The 13,798-nt window shown below is 41.6% G+C and overlaps 1 protein-coding gene, 1 long non-coding RNA gene and 1 pseudogene across 2 annotated transcripts; 1 reads left to right on the top strand and 2 right to left on the bottom strand.

Annotated features, from left to right (window-relative positions):
• Nucleotides 1–88: 88 nt before the first annotated feature.
• LOC120416523 (eukaryotic translation initiation factor 3 subunit I) lies at nucleotides 89–1,743 on the top strand. The gene is made up of 3 exons (XM_039578239.2): nucleotides 89–267; nucleotides 427–653; nucleotides 711–1,743. Exons 1-3 carry the CDS (start codon nucleotides 265–267, stop codon nucleotides 1,465–1,467), a joined length of 987 nt encoding a protein of 328 aa, XP_039434173.1. The 5' UTR covers nucleotides 89–264; the 3' UTR covers nucleotides 1,468–1,743.
• A 1,361-nt stretch (nucleotides 1,744–3,104) lies between these two features.
• LOC120416534 (uncharacterized) lies at nucleotides 3,105–4,663 on the bottom strand. The gene is made up of 3 exons (XR_005605352.2): nucleotides 4,368–4,663; nucleotides 4,189–4,280; nucleotides 3,105–4,065 (listed from the first exon to the last, which is right to left on the bottom strand). It is a non-coding gene; the product is annotated as an uncharacterized LOC120416534 (long non-coding RNA).
• A 1,087-nt stretch (nucleotides 4,664–5,750) lies between these two features.
• LOC120416516 (60S acidic ribosomal protein P2-like) lies at nucleotides 5,751–7,306 on the bottom strand (annotated as a pseudogene).
• Nucleotides 7,307–13,798: the final 6,492 nt, after the last annotated feature.

Raw genomic sequence — 13,798 nt, 5'->3', positions numbered from 1 at the left:
GCACGAAGAAGCAAACTTGCTCGATTTTGAGTTGGTGCTACTTAACGTTTGCTGCGTGGGTTACAAAATCCCACCCCTGCGAAATGAACCCGCTTTTCGACCTGTCAAATTCGACCCGCCCACCAGGCACCGCTTTTTCGGTTCGCAAACTCGCTGACGTTTCGTGCCTCTTCGTTGCAAACATTTGCTGGTCTCTCGACACGGGCAGGTTTTCCCGTAAATTTAGGTGAAATCTTGCTCCAAAACCCACGTCCGGACGCCAACATGGTACGTATTCGGTGGGGGAAGGTTCGAGTGCGGTCGGGAGTGATGAAATTTGCTTTGAAATTGAGGTTTGATGGGTGTAAATCGGGTTCAATGTTTTATCGTCGAACCTAACCTCAAACTGTGCGTCGGAACATTGATTGACCCTTTTTTCCACCGTAGAAACCGCTGATGCTCCAGGGGCACGAGCGTGCCATCACGGAGATCAAGTACAACCGGGAGGGCGATCTGATCTTCTCGACGGCCAAGGACCACAAGCCGTCGGTGTGGTTCTCGCTGAACGGCGAACGTCTCGGCACGTACAATGGCCACCAGGGTGCCGTCTGGTGCGTGGACGTCGACTGGACCACGACGCGGCTAATCACCGGCGCCGGTGACATGTCCACCAAGTGAGTGTTGAACCCCTAGCGTTGTTGGAAATGACTGATTTGGCTGTTTCTTTGTAGGCTGTGGGACGTCGAGACGGGTTCCGTGCTGGGGACGATTCCGTGCAACTCGGCGGCGCGTACCGCCAACTTTAGCTTCTCCGGCAACCAGGCCTCGTACTCGACGGACAAGGCTATGGGTCACAACAGCGAGCTGTTCATCATCGACGTCCGGAACGTGGACTCGAGCATCAGCAGCCAGAGCCCGGTGCTGAAGCTGACCATGAACCAGGCGAACCAGACCAAGATCACGTCGATGCTGTGGGGCGCCCTGGACGAAACCGTCATCACCGGCCACGAGAACGGCTCGATCCGCATCTGGGATCTGCGCACGGCCAAGGAGCTCAACTCGGTCAACGACCACACCGGCGTCATCAACGACATGCAGCTGTCCGCCGACGGAACGATGCTGGTGTCCGCCTCCAAGGACACCACCGCCAAGCTCTTCGACTCCGAGTCCCTGATGTGCTTGAAGACGTACAAGACGGAGCGACCGGTCAACTCGGCCGCCATCAGCCCCATCCACGAGCACGTCGTCCTCGGCGGAGGTCAGGAAGCGATGGAGGTCACCACGACCTCGACCAAGTCCGGCAAGTTCGACTCGCGCCTGTTCCACCTGGTGTACGAGGAGGAGTTTGCCCGCGTCAAGGGCCACTTCGGTCCGATCAACAGTTTGGCGTTCCACCCCGATGGCAAGAGTTACGCGACGGGCGGCGAGGACGGTTTCGTGCGAGTTCAGGTGTTTGATGCGTCGTACTACGAGTTTGTGTTCGAGTAAACGATCCCCTCCCCATTCGCTTGGTAAAGTTCTGTGAACCAGAAGAAAAGAGACTTATTTGAAAAAAAGAACAGTGAGTGCGAGAGCAAGAGAGACAGGAGCAGGAAGTGCGCGGTGGCTGGCCAACAAACGGGGGCCACTGCACAATTATAAATTAAAGAAAACAAAACATTCGCGCGAGGACAAAGTTTGCTGCTGCAGATTGATTGGAGCATGTTCCGCGGCGGTATGGACCGGCATCTGAATAAACTTAGAATGTTGGTAACATACAGAAGAGTTATGCGCTGTTGGTTTGTTCCCGGACACGAAAGAAAGCCCAACTGTTTGGAAAAACTAGTCACAACTACAAACTTTGTTGAGAAACTTGTTGAGAAATCTTTTCTCAATTACGGACGTCAGATTTCAAAGTTGACCTCTAATCTAAACAAATTTGATGATCTGGCTAAATGTTCGCATCGCGAAGTCTCAAAATCGTCTGAATCCGTTTTGTCTGTCAGTTTCAACACTCCTCTCCTCGCGAAGAATATAGGAAATCCTTAAGCTTGAACTCTTAGCACTGTAAACACGTGGTCTTCGAAGCAGCTTCGGGCAAAGTTATGAAAACTTGGTCTGCGAGTCTCCCAAAATCGCATTTTTGTTCTCAGTTCCTCTAATGCTGAAAGAAACTTATTTGGTGTTTCACTTGTTTCCAATGATGATTGCTTGCATCGTCGTATGAGTTTGAGATGTTGAAACATCCACTAAAAAACGTTTACAAAGAACCTTTGGATTGCTCGGCGCTCAATTTTAATCTTGATTTTTTGCAACCGACATTCTCACAACAGAGTCACCTAAAACACAACCTTTCAGACTTGGTATACAGAATCTTCAAATTTTCACAAAATATCGTAAACAAGTACCGAGGGCGAGGATCAGGGCTTGCGAAATTTCGACTTTTTTGGTGATAGCTGACAGAACACTCCAATCGTCTTCACCACGAAAACCTGATTTTTACATTCTGCTTTCGTTCGTTTCACACACAAAGAAATGAGTGCTACGCAAAGTCACTCACACATTCATTGACTTCCCTCCAAGAGAAAAATCGCTTGGAGAGCGTTCGTTTGACATTCTACCGAGATTCCGATCATCTCTCCAATGATAGCAATCATATGACTCCTGTCACTACGCAGCATACATTAGGAAGAGAGAGACAAAAACGAGAGAAAGAGAAAGAGCACGTTGTCCCGTTCGGGCGGCTGCTTGAGCTTGATGGCCTATCTACAATCAATTAGCTTAGAATAGTTAAGTAAAGTAAAACTTAGAAAATGTACACAACTTACGGCCGTCATCCACAATCAACTTAGAAAATTTGCTGGGCTGATATACGTTGCTATGCAGTTGTTTGTTTACCTTTGATATGGAAACGTCAACTTACCGTAGATTTTGAAATTTTCCAAACCATACGTCAAGTTTCTAATTTTATTCCTTTTCATTGTAGAAGATCAGATTCATTTCCATTGATTCAAACTCCTAAGCTAAGTTAAATTTTCTAAGTTAAGTGATTGTAGATAGGCCATGAGGCATTTTTCGTTCATTTCGTCTTCGTGTTTACGTTCACTGACCGTCGCCAAGCAACGACGGTCATGATAGGCGTCCCACTCAGCGCGTTCCGTTTGGATTCCGTTTAGAATTCCGCTTGAGCGAAAAAAGTTCGATTCGAATTCTAAACAGTGTTCGTTTTAGATTCTAAAACGTATTCCGTTTCAAACGCAACAACCGGTTCCGTTTGAGTTTTCGCCGCAAATCGGTTCAAGCGGAATTCAAACGGAATCGAAACGGAATGGACGGGTTAGTTTTGACAGCTGCTTCTTCTTCTTATTTTTTGTTCCTGGTTTTGTTTTGCTTTGGTTGAATTAGTATTCAACCAGAAAAAAATGCCTGAGTATGTTTTTAAGGTTAAAAAGATTTTATTTACAAAATAAACAATAAAAACAAACCCCAAACCCCATAAACCCTTATGAATATTATTAATTTCTTAAAAAGGTTTTACAATAAAAGTACACCGTTATCAAAGTTTTGCCGATCTTTTCTGCCGTCCCGGGAGCATTCCGGAGACACCGGCCGGAATCTGTTCGTAGAATCGGGTCACGACCATCAGATCCAATCTTCGTCATCTACACGACCTCGCAACCGCGAGTTGACCGATTGGCCTTCTCCCGCAGCTCCACGACCTTCGGTTTTGACACTCCGTCCTTTTTGGCTCACGGTCAGTTCGCGGAGTTTCTACAGTCGGATTAAGGTTTGGCAGCTGATTTTGCAGGAATTTTATCACCCCCACGTCGCTATCATATATCACTTTCGGGTCATGTTGCGGTATTCCTCCACCAGAGCAGCGTTCTTCCAGAACGCGTGTCGATCGGCTTGACCGTCACCCACGCGTTGTACACAAACCAGTCCCGACGTGGTCCAATCGAAGTGCCGGTCAATACCGACGATCTTCTCCACCTTGGTCGATTCCATTGGCCGGGTTGGGTTGCATTTCTCCGCGGTCATCAACACACGGGTAAGCTTTCCGATGATTCCCGCTCGTCGTCGCCCAGGAGAGCTCGTCAACGAAATCTGAAAGAATAAGTTGTCCTTAGGTTAGGTTTAAATAATCTAGAGAGCAATTGTTTTTGGCTTGATGATCAAAAAAATCATCATTACAAACATCTAACAATAAAATCCGGACCTGTTACTTACCTCCTAGGAAGCAGCAGCAACAATTCCTTCGAAGAAGAATCTGCTACGGCTCGGGAGGAGGATTTTGGGTGAAGGACCAGTAAAACGAGAACCTGAAACAAAAGATGAATTACACAATTGTCGTAAAAGTATAACTACATTTCCTCCAATACGGTCACTAAGTCTTCTTCAAATCTTACCATTTTTACGCAAGAATCGGACGAACTTGATGCGACAAGTTCAAAATTAACCCGGAACGCCCAGATCCATCACTGTCGTGGCGCGGTTTTTGACACTTTGCACTCACACAACCATCCCAAAGCAGTTACGGCGAATCGCGGCGAAATGTCACCGAGGTTCCACCGTACACCAGTAGGTGTCGCCCTTGTGCAAAAATGGTTAAACGGAATCGAAATGGAGTCCAACCGGAGATTCCGTTTAGAAAATTTCGAAACAATTTTCGAAGCGGAATTCGAAGCGGAATGAACCCGTCATGCGGAAAATCGTTTGATTGGGGTTGTGTGTCAGCGATCAAATATCGTTTTGGGAATTGATCGCTGACAGAAAGTTCTATCGAATATCGAGCAGTCCCATTCAGTGATAGATCCCTTTTCAAGCATTGGCGAGGATGCACATCCGAGGGGCGCGACAATAGTAAAAAATTAAATACATTTAATTAATTAACTGCAGGAATTAACGAATTAACTTTTGTTTACGATCATAGCATCGTCACCTCTCTTTACACCACATTGATTTGACCGACGACGTTTGACAGTTCGACATCGCGCGTGATTGTTGTTGTTGCGTTGGGTGGAAAATTGTTTTCTTCAAAAAAAATAACTGGCCCGTACGAGGGATCCGTTGGAAACGATCATCGAGTTCAGGAGACCTGTTGCAGCTGGCCAGTACAGAGAATCATCAGGGTTTCCAATCAGCTGGAAGCTCGTCGTCTCCTGCGACTGGCGCACCGGGTACCTTCCGACGGGAACAAGTTCGATTTTGACAACATCCCGATTGCAATGGACGACAGGGAGCTACTAGAGGACAGTACCATCTCTACGACCTCCAACAGCAAGCGATGAACAGAGGCGCAACTTCCGAACGATGGCTTAAAGCTGATTTCCACCACCGAACCTATGACAAACGGGACCCGATCCCCGGCCCATTCACCAACCCTGATATCGGATCACAACTCGTTCAAGCCAGCAGCGTCGGCCAGATTGTCATCACAAGCTCTCCACGTCTCTCAAACCCACTCCAATCCGGCCATCATATTATCGCGAAAGTTCCATGAGCAGTTGATTTATCTGATTAGAAATCGTTGCGAGCCGAACATTCTCAGAAGTAGCGGAGGAAGAATTCCGGTGGCAGCCGCCACCGAGATGGAACCCGAGTTTAGAAATTCGTCCAAGGTCGAACCGGTACCTGCGGCTGTCGCGCACTCGAGAGTCTCATTGGGAGCCTCTTCCTAAGCAACCGAATCCAGTTCCAACGCTCAGCAATCATCTCAGCTGATGGCCATGCCGGCGGAAACATGGATGGACCAGCGAACGTGCTGATCGTGGGAAGCATAAAAACAAGCAGATGATTCTTTATTTATTGTTTCAAACTCTAACAACTCAATGCCAAAAGTACCAACAAAGCAGCTGAATAAAAAAACGAAATAATTATTGCCCTTTTTGTACGGCCATCGTCCTTTTTCCTTCTTTTAGCATTTCGTAGAAATAAATAATTTGTACACTTCCGGAACCACTGCACGGAACAGTTCCGTCCTGCCGTCTTTGGGCCAGTGCAACCGCCAGTAGCCATCCGGCGATGTGGCCACGGGGAAATCCCTTATTCAAAGATACCGCAGCACATGTCGTCATCGTCCTCGAAATCGAACTCGCCCATCTTCTTTTCCTCTTTCTGCTCCTCGACGGCAGCGGCCGCGGCAGCACCACCGGACGGAATCGAGGACAGGTTCTCGCGGCCGAAAGCGATCAGTTACTCGACGGACTTGCCATTCAGCTCGATGACCTCTTTGGTGATGCGGGTTGAGTCAGCTTCAATACCGACCGACCGGCGTTTCGAAAACTGCGCAACTGCGGCGAACGATGTACCACCTTTTGCAGCTACCTACTAGCAATCTAAATTTACTAATTAGGGGAAAGTGGGGCAAGTGTAACAAGCTAAGGAAATGCTCGTTATAACCCATTAAAAAGTTAAAAAATCTGTCGGATTTTATTATAATCATCTTATTCTAGGTCTTGACTAAGACTTTGTTAAAACAAGTTTTTAAAAAATCCTGTTTTTTAATGTGAAAAATTGATTTTAAAATTTTTGATTTTCCGTACGTTCTACTCAACTAGTGGGGCAAGACGAGCAACCCGTTGGGGCAAGAGAAACAATGCATGAAAAAATATGGTAATTTGCTAACAATTGAACTGTTATCACTTAGATACATCAGATTAGAATGTATTTGAATGGTTTCTTCCATTTTTAGATTAAATAATAACATTTTACTAAAAATTTTATCGTTTTTACGAAAAAAAATACTACTTCGATGATAAATAGTAAATTTTCATAATATCACTATACTTTGTATGTACAATTTTTTTTAACGATTGTTTATCAGTTTTTAAGTACTTTCATGTATTTATTTCCCAATAGAATATGTTGTTGCAGCAATTCGTAATTTTTTCCATGCTAAAAATCCATATGGTACACTTGCCCCACCTGAACGAGATTTTTTAAAAGCTCTCAACAAAAATAACCAAAAGTTAAATCATACTTTGTAATAGGTGCATGTCATTTGTAGGGACACTACTGATCTAGGAAAAATAGCATTTTGATAAAATGAGCCTTAAAACGAACCCTAAGCCTTATTTTGTACTTTCCAAATATTATAAGAAAACAAAGGTTTCGAAAAAAACTTCATTAAATCTAATGCCCCGTGGCGTTTACGTCATTTTGGCGGTTATGTGGTAGTAGAATCAGCTAATTGCATTGCTAGCAACAATTCCTCATACTGGAAATAATCAAAATTGTACAAATTACGGCCGTAGGAGCGATTGTTCCTCTTGCCCCATATGGTCGTCTTGCCCCACCTTCCCCTACTTCCAAAAACAAATTTCAAACAAAAAATACTGACCGGCATCGCCACATTTTTCACCAAGAACAAATTCAACAACAAAACAAACACAAACTTGACAGGCGGGTGTGCGAAGGAGACGCAAAACAATTCAATGTTTTCGACAAAGCAGGTTGGGCGCTGTCAAATGTTAGTTGACAAGAGGAATTTAATTCCTTAATACATTAAATGCGCAAATTAAATACATTAAGCCCAGTTTCACGCCCCTCGTGCACATCTGTTCGCCAGGGTTGCTACATTAACGGTGACCGAATGACAATTTATTGATCATCGACTACTGAGTCGCACACTCAGGTGACATAAAAGCATTGGTTGCCTTTGATACCAAATTTTCATGCAAAAGATGAAAGTTGGCAATGAATCACTTAGTTTGGCAGGATGAGGATTCGGGAAATGTAATTCCATCAAATGAGCTGTTTTGCACTAATTAAACAAAATGTTTCGCAAAATTGTTGATAAAACCGCTTTTAACAAGCTGTAATCTAAATATGAGGTGCTCGATGGAATTGTAGGCTGTTTAATCAGGGTGACCACTCAAATCCCATTTTCAAAATCCCGACGTTTTCCAGACTTTTTCAGAAAGCTCAAATAATGTAATTTCTTATTTAAAGAATGATTTCAAACAAAAAACTTTCTAAATCTTTTCATCATCTAAACTTCATCATCATTTTAAATCAAAAAATGATTAAAACAAAATTGCTGTTATTATTCTTTCAAAGAATTTTGAAAAAATGTCAAGGAATTCATTAAAAAAATGTTTTTGCCAGTGCCCTTTTTATTTTTTTTATTTTTGATATTGAATTTTTTTATCAATGTTAATTTATCTAGTGGTCAGTATTTAATTGTTTTTTTTTTGTCAATGAAAATTCAGTTTGATATGATTTTTTGTCTTCCTACTTATTTAACACTTTTTTCAATTTTGGATTTTATTCGATATTTAAGTTTTCCAAAACCTGAAAATCACGCTTTATCTATAGTAGGTTATTTACTCATACTCACAAAAAAATTCAAGGGCAACATTTGGAGAGAAAAAAAACATGTTTCAAATTACTTAATGAATTAAAATTTACAAAAAAAGCAATGCCAAACTCAAGTTGAAATCTGTTTTCAAATATTCAATCTATGTGATAAAATTAAATAGAATCATAACTCTAAGCTGGCCATAAACTTTGCCTATAGTTTGATAAACAAAAATTAATAGAGATCATTTGATTCATAAAAAATATTATGAAAATCTGTGTCCAGGGTTGTTGAAAAATCAAAATATCAACTCTCAGCAACTACAATTATCCCGCCTGAATATTCATGCCTCAAATACAACTGTTCTTCTCTCTTTATTGAAAATTTCAGCGCCGAACATAGCCGAACACGTTTTCGTGTTTACACACTCGCGATTGACATTTTCCTTTTCTCTCTCATTCCCACTTGCACGATCATCCTAGCGTTTAACCACAAAAGCCGCCACAAAACCAATTTCGCAAGCGCAGTTTAACGGGACGTCATGCGTGGTCGACTCCTAATCGCCATCTCGCGTTTGCAGTTTTCGGAGAGATTGAGAGACTCAGCGGCCCAATCAAACCGTTTTCCGCATGACGGGTTCATTCCGCTTCGAATCCGCTTCGAAAATTGTTTCGAAATTTTCTAAACGGAATCTCCGGTTGGACTCCGTTTAGATTCCGTTTGAGCAATTTTGGCACATTAGCGACACCTGCTGGTGTACGGCCGAACCTTCGTGACATTTCGCTGCATTTCGCCGAAGCGGTTTTGTTGTCATTTTTTGCGTAAAACAGCCAACACTTTTTCAGTCAAACAAGATCAAACACGTGCGATTTGTTTTCGAAGATTTTTTCGAAAATAAAGATCATTTGAAAGGGGGATTTGGGGCAGGGATTGGTTTTTTTTAATGAAAAATTAATAAACATAATCTCAATGTTTAAAAATTTCCTATCTGTTTTTTTCTGGTTGAATTTCAATTCAACCAAAACAAAAAAGAAACCCACTGCATAAAAACAAGAAGAAGAAGCAGCTGTCAAAACTAACCCGTCCATTCCGCTTCGATTCCGTTTGAATTCCGCTTGAACCGATTTGCGGCGAAAACTCAAACGGAACCGGTTGTTGCGTTTGAAACGGAATGCGGTTTAGAATCTAAAACGAACACTGTTTAGAATTCGAATCGAACTTTTTTCGCTCAAGCGGAATTCTAAACGGAATTCAAACGGAACGCTTTGAGTGGGTAGTCGAGGAAAAGGGGAGGAGTGATAGAGAGAGACTGACATCGCTGGGAATCACGAGACACAAGAAGTGATCTCACAAGCTATAGAGAGGCCGCCTCGGAGGCCGCTATACTCTCTGATGTTTTTGGTGCAGAAATAATCAATTGATAGCTTTTCTATCACTCATTTATAACACTGTCTGTGTCAAAGCCATCCAATATCCATTAGGATTTTGAATGTCTTAAACAGCTTTTCCATACTCAAATATATTGAAATAGTAAAAAGAACCTAAAATTTAAAGTTAATTGCCAAAGCAGAATTGAGTGAATTCAATTTGGAACTTGTACAAAATATTACAAAATTATTCGAGAGTTGAAAAATAATTTTCAAACAAGTATGCTTAGAATTCCCGACTACAGGGTTGTTACGGGAGAGTCGAAAGAAATCCGCGCCGACCTAAAACCCGAAACCGCGCGAAATCCACGCCATATAAAAAATATCGCGACCAACATTTAAGAAATTTTATTTTTAAATGAAGAAAAACTAGTTCAGAAAGTATTTGATAAAAAAAAACAAACTCGTTTTATGTTTAAAGGCTCAAAAATAGAAGATACAATATTTAAAAATCTAAAAAAATAGCTTCAAAAATATAAGCTCAAAAATAAATCAAAATTACTTGACTATGATAAATTTGAAATTTCGAAAGTCTAAAAATTCAAAATCTAAGAATTTTTATACAGTTTGTATTCCAAAATCCTCGCTAAAATTTAACTCCGAAAGAAATTTCATTTCCGATATTTAAAATATTTTCTTCTCATAATTTCAAAATCTCTAACATAAAATATAACTTAAAAAAATTTGGCATTCAAGAATTAAAAAATTAAAGAATTTAAAAATTTAAACATTTAAGAATTTAAGAACTTAAGAATTTAAGAATTTAAGAATTTAAAAATTTCAGAATTTGAGAATTTAAGAATTTAAGAATTTCAGAAAATAAGAATTTAAGCATTTTAGAATTTAAGGATCCTAATATTATTTGAGATTTGAGTATTTTTTTGTTTTCTAAATTGTTCTAAATTTGATATTTTTTAGTTTTCAATTTTGATTTTTTTTAATCTTTAAATTTTAGATTTCCCAAATTTTTGGTGTTTTGAATTTCAGATTTTTAAAATTTTGAATTCAGATGTTCAGATTTTTTCAATTACAATTTTAGAAAATTCGAAAAAAATTGAATATGAATTTTTATTTTTGTTGTTTGAAAAAAAACTATTAAAACAAAAAAAAGTTTAGATTTTTTTAATTTCTGAAGCTTTGAATTTGGAATGTTTTGATCTTTTTATTTTCGCAGGAATGTTTAAATTTAGAAAAAAAACTACTTCTACGGATTAAATCCCATTTAAAATTCGAAAGTGGAGGCCAGCTTCTGTCACGTCCAATCAAGCTCATATTTGGCGCCCACCAGAACAAGCCCCAATAATCGTTTTTGTTACACATTCCAATGTCGGGAAAAGTTTGTAATATTTGATTTACACTCGGATTTACAACATTAAGAATTGAATTAATCCAGTATAATATTAAAAATAAATAAGGTTAAAAATCAATACTCAAAACTCAAATGAAATTAAATATTCAAAAATAATTTCTACATAATCTTCATTTTTCGACGGTTCGTACTAAGAAAATACAATCAATCATTTTCACAAGAAAATTAAATTGATAAAAAATATGATATTCTTGCACTGAAAGGAAAAAACAAGTTATCGTAATTCCAGATTATATTTTTCTTAATAACTTGAAAGTAATTCTACTTCTCTCAATTAATTTATTTATCAAAATTTTAATCCGCGCGAATTCCGCGCCTGAGCAAAATTATCCAGCAATCCGCGCCAGATCCGCGCCGTCCGTAACAACCCTGTAATTATTTTACTGAAATTGCAACCGAAAATGTGTATACACAAGCATCGGTTTTTATGTCTGGTACTTGGTCTGGTATATAGAGCCATTGCTTTTCCCCCCTCGACGCCACAATGAACTAGACCGAGGAACCACTTTTCAAGTACGGACGTCGATGTTATAGATTCGTAGAGACTTTTTAAGTTTAAGTGTCTCAGAAAATCTAATATTTTTTGGCAAAATATACTGAACCTCTCATTTCAAACTGCGGATCAATTTGCCTTAGGATTTACGAAATTCTTTCTTCGAAGTAAATCCAGAATTTGCTTAATTTCAAACATTCTTCGCAATACCGTTGCAAATTGCTTTGAATTAGCTAAGCGCCCAGCTCTATCGGATTGAAAAAAGGGCATTATGTTGGCAGAAATAACACCAGCCACGAAAGCGATTGCACGAAACTTACCGTGTAGGAGATTTGGCCACAGCAAAGCTTTCGAAAAAAAAAACACGCGAAGCGCGTGCACACGCTTTTAAAAATTCCATCATTGACACTTCCTGAAATCTGAATTCTATCAGATAAGTCACCATGTATTTGCAACAAAAAGTGTCTATGTAGCCATCCAATAGTGTTGGGCCAAATGTACTGAACATCTCGTATCAAAATGCGGATCACTTAGCCTTCCGATTTACGATACTCTGTCGTTAAAGAAAGCTTAGATTTTGCTTCACTGCTTAGAACATTTCACGTTGTACAGTTGCAGATTGCTTTGAATTAGCCAAACACTAGCTCTAGTGGATTATAGAACGGGCAGTAAGGTGGCAGAAATGACAGCATCAATTGAAGTAAACGCAGGATGGTTACCATGTTGAACAAATATCTCCGTCTGGGATTCATACGACGTCAACATCCACGGAACTTCAGGCTCGTGGACGCTCATATATGAATTCCGCCGTTAACATCGTGTTCTAGGAAACTGAATTCTATCTGATCAATCAGTATTTATGGTGTACCGTTGGTTGGTTCGCGATTTACTTTCAACGGTTATACATTTTCCTTTCCTAGAAATTATCCTTATTCTCTGACGAGCGTATGCGACTGATTGCGTCACCGGGAAATCCTTATATTGCACCTTTATTGTGTTTTTGGTTCTTCAGTTCGCTTTGGAACGTGGAATCGAACAGACGTCCAAACAATCAGTTCTTCAGAACGCGTTTTTGTTCACGCCGGCTATTGTCCTGCACAATAGGCCAATCCACAAAAGCTTTACAGTGGTAGGAAGTTCACCCTAGTAAAAAAAAACGCTACCGGAAAAAGTGTACACTACAGTTTGATTTCGGAGCTAATGCACCGATGCTAACGGCCAGAGATGCGGTCAGCTTCTTCAAGACCCAGCTGAAGCTCAGAGAAAACGAGGTCCATTCGATCTACCGAGATCCAGAAGCAAGCGTGTTGTTCGTCAAGTTCAAGGACTACCATTTCCTGGACCACGTTTTACACGAGGTCGGCGACCATGTGGAGTTCGCCTATCCAGACGGAAGAAAGACGAAAGTAGCGGTCACTGTTGCCGGCGGGGTGCTCAGATATGTGCGCCTGTTTAATCTACCACCCGAGGTCACGGATACGGAAATCGTTAAGGCGCTGCAAAAGTTCGGCACAGTACGGCAAGTTGTCCGTGAAAAATTTCCGGCCGACTTTGGGTTCAACGTATACTCCGGAATCCGAGGCGCGCACATTGACGTTAAGTCCGATATTCCTGCCGCCATGTTGTTGGACACTGCAAAGCCAGAGTGTTCTACGAAGGGCTTAAAAATAAGTGCTTTGTGTGCAAACAGGAAGGGCACGTCAAGGCAGACTGCCCAAACAAAAGCTCCGTTCAGGGAAGGCTGGCTCCCAGCGGTGGCACTGGTTCGCAGTCGTACGCAAGTGCTGTCAAAGACGGCAGCGTGCAAGAGACGGACGACTCCATGGACGAAGATGACGCCGGCAGCGGCGACAACGCAGCGGAACGCGATGACGCAGCGGAACACGATGACGCAGCGGAACGCGATGAAGCAGTCATGGAAAACATGATTTCCCTGCCTCAGGGAGGCGCCGAAGACAACAGGCTCAATCCCGTCGATTTGGATCGGGATATCAGTCCTACCAGCCCACCGTTCGATCCGGTTTCGCTGAATCCAGCCAATCCAGCCCGACCCAAGTCTGAAGAAGTGTCTGGCAAATCGGGCAGGAAAGGTCGCTCCTTGACCAAGCAGCCTGGCCAACCACGGACGCCGAAAGAGCCCCGTGACCCGCTCAAGGAGCTCTCTAATTCCGATCGAGAACCGAAACGTTCAAGATCAAGGTCACGATTGAAGAAGTAAACTAACACTCTAACACTAACACTAACACAAC

Source organism: Culex pipiens, chromosome 3 (genome assembly GCF_016801865.2).
Source record: "Culex pipiens pallens isolate TS chromosome 3, TS_CPP_V2, whole genome shotgun sequence".
NCBI classification, from domain to species: domain Eukaryota; kingdom Metazoa; phylum Arthropoda; class Insecta; order Diptera; family Culicidae; genus Culex; species Culex pipiens.
This window is presented reverse-complemented; position numbering and strand designations above follow the sequence as displayed.